Source organism: Drosophila gunungcola, unplaced genomic scaffold (genome assembly GCF_025200985.1).
Source record: "Drosophila gunungcola strain Sukarami unplaced genomic scaffold, Dgunungcola_SK_2 000025F, whole genome shotgun sequence".
In the NCBI taxonomy this organism is placed as follows: domain Eukaryota; kingdom Metazoa; phylum Arthropoda; class Insecta; order Diptera; family Drosophilidae; genus Drosophila; species Drosophila gunungcola.
This window is the reverse complement of record NW_026453204.1, coordinates 596,806-605,115: the sequence shown is the minus strand read 5'-3', so window position 1 is coordinate 605,115 and position 8,310 is coordinate 596,806. Positions and strand designations below refer to the sequence as shown.

At 37.3% G+C, this 8,310-nt stretch overlaps 1 protein-coding gene across 1 annotated transcript in view; it reads right to left on the bottom strand.

The window, feature by feature from the left end:
* Positions 1 to 466: 466 nt before the first annotated feature.
* The window catches only part of LOC128263888 (transcriptional regulator ATRX-like), a 449,251-nt gene continuing 441,407 nt past the window's right edge, over positions 467 to 8,310 (bottom strand). Inside the window, exons 9-10 of the mRNA XM_052999163.1 lie at positions 1,995 to 2,075; positions 467 to 1,871 (exon numbers count right to left, since the gene is read on the bottom strand). Coding sequence (XP_052855123.1) covers positions 1,710 to 1,871; positions 1,995 to 2,075 — 243 coding nt within the window. The 3' untranslated portion in view covers positions 467 to 1,709. The remainder of the gene's footprint in view (positions 1,872 to 1,994; positions 2,076 to 8,310) is intronic.

The window sequence follows — 8,310 nt, the reverse complement described above, 5'->3', positions numbered from 1 at the left end:
GAAAGCGGAAAGACCAAAACGATTTTGGAGGCAAGCTCATTCAACAATATGAATATGGCTAAATACAGACACGGCAGTACCCAAAAAACAAATAGCAACAGTGTATTATTATAGAGGCATTGGCAGAGGAAACTATCGAGGTATTTTCACACGTGGTAGAAATAACTTCTACCAGGGAAATTATCACGGCAGCGGCCAATGTACCCAATATGATACTTATCGAGGACATTATGGACAAAGCCAATAGGAAACTCAAATTTTCAACAAGGAGTTATTGGGACAGAACGGGAAAGCTTAGGAACTCCCTTATGAAAGAAAACCCACACACAACAACTGTATACAAAACAAATCTCAGTCTCAACATTTATATAAGTTAAAAGATTGATTATGAATTTGATAAAAAAATCAAACCTTTCTTTATTGAGTTAGATTAAGAACTAACTTACTTAGGTTAAACAATTGTTTTTATAGCTACGCGTCGCTCCATCGCTGCCGCCGTCTCTGCCGCTGTTGATGTTTCTGCTGACGTTCTTTCATATTATTGGTTGCTGCTCTTGGTCGCCGTTGCCGTTGGCCAAACTTAATTGTAATTGGCCAGTGCATTTTAATTATAGTTTTTGTTGTATGCACTAAGTTGAGTTCGATCAACTTTGGAAATTGGCTGTTCTGCATTCCCACGATCGCTGACCAAAAGGTGCAAGCTAAGTTCGTTAGAACTTTATTGAGAGCATTGCTTTGCTGTTAGTTGTGCAATTAATGCTCTCTTCTTCGGTTTGGGAAATTCTATTATTGAGGGCATTGCTTTGCTGTTTGTTGTGCAATCAATGCTTACTCATTTCCTCTGTCTGAGAAATTGTATTATTTTGGGTGTTAACTTATATATAAAAAACTATCAAAAGGTTCAACATTTATGGAAATACAAACAGCTAAATTCATAATTCCTTTTACCTTTCAAATAGTTAGTGATGACATTCCAATTCCCTGTGATAATATAGTTGAAATGGACCTTCTAAATACAATTAATTTCCAACTTGACTTTCAAACAGATGCTGGACAATATATAGATAGTTGTAAGACAAATTTATATAAACACGTCTCGCAAAGAAATACTTATTAAAATATAATATCCTATCTTAGAATTTGCTTCTGGAACTCTACCGGAATTTCCCAGCACAAGCTAGAGCTGTCGCAGTTTCTGTATCAGTTTGAGGTTGACATTATGTTAATCTTAGAAACGCATCTAACAATCAAATACAAATTCAGCACAAATAATTATATATTTTAGAGCACAAATGGTATATTGGTAGATCAAAAAAGTAAAAAAGTTCATTTCAAAATACTAAAATTTCCAAAGTCATCAGGAAAATATGAATCCAAATAAATCTCCTGGGCCTAGCAGAATCACAAGTTTGCGCAAAGATTGTATCAGAAAACTTTTTAATGCCATAACATAATTGGGTCACTTTTCCAAACAATGAAACAAATTTATTATAATTGTGATTCCCAAGACAGAAAGAAATAAAACTCTTGCTACGTCAAACAGACCGATTAAAATTTTTGGATCCTAGCAACGATACATTGAGGAACGACAACGAAACGAGCAACGTCGGCTCTGCGAGAAAGAATTTCGAAGCGTGCGACAGGTCAAAATACAAATTTATACCACCAGTATCATTTGACTTTAATAATAATTAAAATTGAAGATAATGCTACGATTTTGCGTAAGTATTTATCGCAGGCCGCGCTACCTTTTCTAACATAAAAGGGAACCGAGAACAAATAAAACATAATTCCCGACATCGGCATCGGCATTTTAAAATATGGCTGTGAGATAAGAACATTCGCAGTACAGACATCCACAGAGAAAAATCCTGTTAGAAAAGAAAAATTTGATTTTTTTAACTTATTGTCTGTCTCCTAAAGAAGTCGACAAATAAATAAAATAGCGTAGCATTCAATAGCATATTTTAGAAATTGCAAAACTGAGTACGCACCTGTACTGACGTCATTGGAATAAATAAAACGTATTCAAATTTTTCTGGTAAAAATGATTTAAGTAACTCGGCTTCTTTTCTCTGAAAATAGAATCAAACAAAAATAATTTAAAACTGCTTTAAGATTTATTCACAAGAGTAATTAAAACATCTGAAAATTAAATGTTATCTGGATGTATCCGAAATGATATAAAACCATTCTCAAAAGGGAGATATACGCCTAATTCTTCAGAAAGTAAGAAATGTATTAAATTTACCTGTACGTTTTAAAAGCAGCCATTGAATACAACCGTCCGATCAGAAAGATTTTTGAAATAATCTAAAAATATTATAAATCTTTTCTAAAACAAGAAAGGAAGCAAACTTCGGCAAGCCGAAGTTAATATACCCTTGCAGCTATTGCAAAAATTAAATATTTTTTAAAACATTAAAATTATGATTTACTTGCGTAATTGTCTAAAAACATTGAAGTTATGATGATTTGCAGCTCAATTATTATATAGTTATTTTATATATTTTTATTATTTCTATGGGAGCTGTATGATATAGTCGTCCGATTTTGATGAAATTTAAACCGTAATTATGAATCATTTAATTATTACTATATGTCGGAGAACTAAGAAAAAAAGTTAAAAACAGTTAAGTTATAATTTTTTTTGTATTTTTTTTGCGATTGTTTCTATGGGAGCTATATGATATAGTCTCCGATTTTGATGAAATTTAAACCGTAATTCAGAAATATTTAACCAATACTATATGTCGAAGAACTAAAAAAAAAATTAAGAAACAGAAAAGTTATTATTTTTTTTTATTTATTTTTTCGATTGTTCCTATGGGAGCTATATGCTGTAGTCGTCCGATCCGGCTCGTTCCGACTTATATACTACCTGCAATAGAAAGACAACTTCTAAGAAAGTTTCATGCAGATAGCTTTAAAACTGAGAGACTAGTTTGCGTAGAAACGAACGGACAGACGGACAGACGGACATGGCTAGATCGACTCGCCTAGTGATGCTGATGAAAAAAATGATCAGTCTACAAAAGAAAGCATTTTTTCAATAGTTCAGGGTACGAAATTTCAGATTTTAATGGCATTTTAACCGTACTCTCCCAAAATATATTTTTATTTTAGTCATTTGAAAATGGGTCAATTATTTTTTAAAAATTTTATTTCACATATGAAAAGTGTACTACAAATGAAACGTAGATAATCAAAATTACATGAGAAAAGAAAGTAACTGTGAACAGCTTTACAAATCTTGCAGCGGCAAGGCACACTGCTGACAAACTTTCGCGACATGGTCTTTGCACATTGGACGTTCGCAACTTAAACATTTGAAAATGTTTTTCGATCAGTTGCAGGGCCACAAAGTTGGCACCTTTTGTGTTTAAACATTTTGTTCTCAAGTGACAAGTCTTTTGGGTCGTCCATTTCAGGCCTATCTTCGTAGTTTACGTATTGTTCAATTTGCAACCGCAATTGCATTTGCAACTATGGTAACAACAGGATGCTTCATTACTCGACGACAATTGCTCTTCTTGGTCAAAAAGCTCTTCTACCTCGTGCGAATTGTGCACTCTCGCCCGCGTCAGCATATTGGCGCCTTTTCTATGAGAACAATGATATGTCACAACGTACACACTGGGTGAAATTCACCCGCTGAGCAACTTTCGATGTTTCCCCTTCAACGAATTTTGGGACACTGAAGCTGAAACTCGGTGTACGCGTAGTGGTGGCGGATAAGTTACCCCCCCCCCCCCCCCACTCCCAAGCCCCCACCTCCTTCCATTTTTAATTGCCGAACGGCCGAAAAATCGCGCTGGGTGAAATTCACCCAGTGTGTGCGCTGAGGGTTAGTGGGTACCATTTAAATCGCGTCTATTTCGTGTTGTTGCCCTGGGATCTGCCTTTAGAAGTGGCTTAATGGGCTGCACCATTTCTTCAAAAGTTCCGTCTGTCGAGTCTGAGCCGGAATCTTTCGGCCTTCGGCCTCATCGTTTTCAATAGATCCACCAATACTTAAATTTGAAAAATGATTGTCAAGACTTAAAAGAACTAGGTCCTCCTTGGAACAGCGAACATGAGATTGGAAAAAGTTTAAAAAAGTTAAAAAAGTTCTGATTTCATCCACCCACTGGGATTCGACACGCGGGCGCTTCCTAAGGGTCCACCGTTTAAGAAGACGTCTTTAGAATTTTTAAGGGGGGAAGGAACGTCATCCTGCTAAAACTGGCATGGCCAATGTGACAGGAGTTCCACTTTCGGAAGATGTAACTCTTGCCACCCGCTACATCCCACATCGAGCAATAACTTACGGCTTAAAATACGAGAAAGAATATTTTGATTATACATCCCTTTGCAACTGGAAAAAGAAGTTAACTTTAGGCGTGTTGAAGCTCGTTGCCCGGGTTAAACTAGTAGTCTCTGGCTTGCGCACTGACAGAGATGGGTGTCGCTTCAAAAAGCCTCGAAACCACTCAACTCTAGCCATTTGATTCTGTTCCCATGTAGGTGTCAAAGCGATGTTTAGCTTTTTCCCAACTCGTATGCCAAGGCTTGCAACTGCTACCGAGAGAGTCCTTGGTAAATATCGTTGCTGGTCTTAATGTATTGCTCCAAAGTCTTTTTGGCGTCCATACAAAATACCGTCTTTTTTCCTACGGAAACTGCAGAAAGCTATTTTTCCACCTCTGCGTCTTTGTTGCGCTTCATATGATCCCTCAGTGGCTCCTAGGCACATTAAGCCTCTTCGCTTTGAAACGTTTGGATTTTACAATTCTCCGATGCTTGCTGCCTTACGCGTACAATTCACAACTATGGTTCTTACTAGGGTTGGTTTTGACGCAAATTTGAAAAAAATTAAGTCTGAACAATTACCTGAAAGGGTCGGGGTGGTCGTTTTGTAATACTCACAGAGACCAGAAAACTCCTAAGATTTGTTGGTTTCCTTTTTCTTGCAATTGATCGCAAGCTTTGTGCGAAATACATATACGTATTATACTTTGATATCGCTTACAAGGGGTGGATCGCGGGTTTTTGCCGGAGCAAATTCTATAACGTCTGTTCTGTTTGCCGCTCGTTTGAAAATGAAAAACTATTCCTGCAGTCGCGTGGGTCTGGCTTTTGTTTTTTTTTTTTGTCTCGTACGCAAGGCGTAGAGTTGCGTTTCGATATTGGCAGTATGTTCCAATACTGTTAACTTTCGTAAGCTGATTGCTGCCGAACTTCTAACGATCGTTTTAAATTTTATCTTATGTGGCCGAAACACAACCCGATTATGTTACGATCAAACGACAGCTAAGCTTGTAGTTTAGTGCGGACTGATGCCCGTTTGACATTTACATTGATTGACTTTTAGCAGGCATGTTTAATACTTGTTCTTGATATGTTGGAGAGGGAAGAAGCTACCATAAGCCCCACCCGAATCCGGCCTGACCATCTGACGCTTTTACCTCGACCTTTTGTGAGTACGGCGCTATTATGACAACGTAACAGAATTGGCACCTAACGAAGGATTCTTAGCATCCTAACGTATTTGTTTAGAGCAGACCGCCAGCACCTAGTCAAATGCTCAAAGGTGTGCACGCAGGGCTGTTATACAGCTTTGCATGTTTATTGTTCTTCGTCTTTCTTATCTCGCTACATTTGTCGCGTTATCTATTCAGCTGAGCTACAGCGAAAACATGTACAACAAGAAAGGAAGCAAACTTCGGCAAGCCGAAGTTCATATATATTTGCAGCTATTGCAAAAATTAAATATTTTTTAAAACATTAAAATTATGATTTACTTGCGTATTTGTCTAAAAACATTGAAGCTTCGATTATTTGCAGCTCAATTATTATATAGTTATTTTATATATTTTTATTATTTCTATGGGAGCTATATGATATAGTCGTCCGATTTTGATGAAATTTAAACCGTAATTCTGAAATATTTAATTATTACTAAATGTCGGAGAACTAAAAGAAAAAGTTAAAAACATTTAAAGTTATCATTTTTTTTTGTATTTTTTTTTCGACTGTTCGTATGGGAGCTATATGATATAGTCGTCCGATTTTAATGAAATTTAAACCGTAATTCTGAAATATTTAATTATTATTATATGTCGGAGAACTAAGAGAAAAAAAACAGCAAAGTTCTAATTTTTTTTGTATTTTTTTTGCGATTGTTCCTATTGGAGCTATATGATATAGTCGTCCGATTTTGATGAAATTTAAACCGTAATTCAGAAATATTTAACCATTACTATATGCTGAAGAACTAAAAAAAAATTAAGAAACAGCAAAGTTATCATTTTTTAAAATTTATTTTTTCGATTGTTCCTATGGGAGCTATATGCTATAGTCGTCCGATCCGGCTCGTTCCGACTTATATACTACCTGCAATACTACCTTCTAAGAAAGTTTCATGCAGATAGCTTTAAAACTGAGAGACTAGTTTGCGTAGAAACGGACGGACAGACGGACAGACGGACATGGCTAGATCGACTCGCCTAGTGATGCTGATCAATAATATATACTTTATAGGGTCGGAGATGTCTCCTTCACTACGTTGCAAACTTCTGACTGAAATTATAATACCCTCTGCAAGGGTATAAAAATTTGAACTCAAGCTTTCGGCAAGTCAGTTATACAAAATCGCTGCAACTCCGAGCACAGCTAATTAAATCAAGAAATAATTTCAATTGAACCTATCGTGCGTTTAATTTCTATTTCTAAACTGAAGGGTGGCATTTTGGTTGTTTTCCCCATAAACATTTTGGTGACCCCGATGTGATATTCGTTTAATCGGAGTCCGCATGTCGGTTTTTAACATTGTTTAATATCGTTTAAGCAATAACTTATTTTCGCTGTCGTTTGCTGCATCTCAGTCACAAACACACGAACACTTTATGTGCGCGCTGCCGGCCGGCCGTTTGTTTTTATTTTTTTTGAGCATTTTCGCGCTGTGAAAGAAGCAAAACTGTGTTGTGCTGCAAACATTAAACATAAAATGAATCGCAATTAATTGTTGTTAAACGCGTACATTGCGTAAATATATGTATAAATAGCCGTGTATGTGTATGGTCACATACATTACCTTGACAAGTCAATGCGCTGTTGCTAGGCAAAAATTTCGGTAAAAAGAACAAAAATGAAGTCAAAGTTTCCGTTACGTTGGCGACGCTCGGTGCATTAACATTTGCGCGGCAATAGGCATAGGGTGTTTCCTGCCCTCTGAATCCGGTCAGACAATTAAAAAATGGTTAACCCAGGAGACGCGATTCAGCCTCAAAATGATGCTCCCAGTGACATCGAGTTTTACCGAGCCAAAGTGCGTTCCGTTTTGCGGCAGTTAAACGCAATGGAAGATTACTTAACTGCTGGAGCTAGTGAGCAGTTTGATGAATCTGATGTCCTCGCGCGGTTGGAATGGGTGAACTCTATGAACTTGGAATTCGATTCTGCACAGACTTCGCTGGAAAAACTGGACTTTTCGGAGATTAGTAAAGATTCGCGGTTGGAATTTTCCGCAATCTTAATGGATTTAAAGGCGAAACTAAATCGGGCCTTAGCAGCTCTGCGCAAACTGCATTTGCCGGGTTCCAATTCTACATCCTTTGATATTATAAACAACCTTTGTTTCAGATTTAGGAAGCCTCGATTGCCAAATATAGAGATTGCTCGTTTTCAAGGATCGTACTCAGAATGGCCGGACTTTATTGCAACTTTTACCACGGTCATTGGAAATGATGACGAGCTAAGTGATATTGAAAAGTTACAATATTTGAGGTGCTCTTTAGGCGGCGCTCGATCGCTCGAGCCCTCAAATGAAAATTATAAAAAGGATTTAAATTTACTTATTAATCGATTTGATAATTAAGTTTTACACTTTCAGGCAGACGTTCAGGCAATATTCGGTTTAAAAGGTGTCGAGAAGGGATCAGCTAAGGGGCTTCGGGAGCTCAGCGATTGGATGAATTCGCATGTTCGAGCAATCCGTACCCTGGCACATATCGTGACACACAAGCTGGATCAAAGGACCCGTGAAAAATGGGAAGATGATTTGTCAATCTCTGAGCTATCTACCTGTGCTGCTATGGAGTCGTTCTTGGAGAAGAGGTGCCGGATGATGGAAAACTTGGACCAAGCTGTGGTAATTCAAACACCAGACCATCAGGTGGGAAAAAGCATTCATAGATATAACCCAAGTGTACTGATTACGTCTGCTAAAAACCATCCAATTTGCCTATTTTGCGATGCTAGAGATCATTATTTGAAAAAATGCTCCCGATTTTTAAGCTTGAGTCCCAATCTTCAATATAGGGAAGCAAA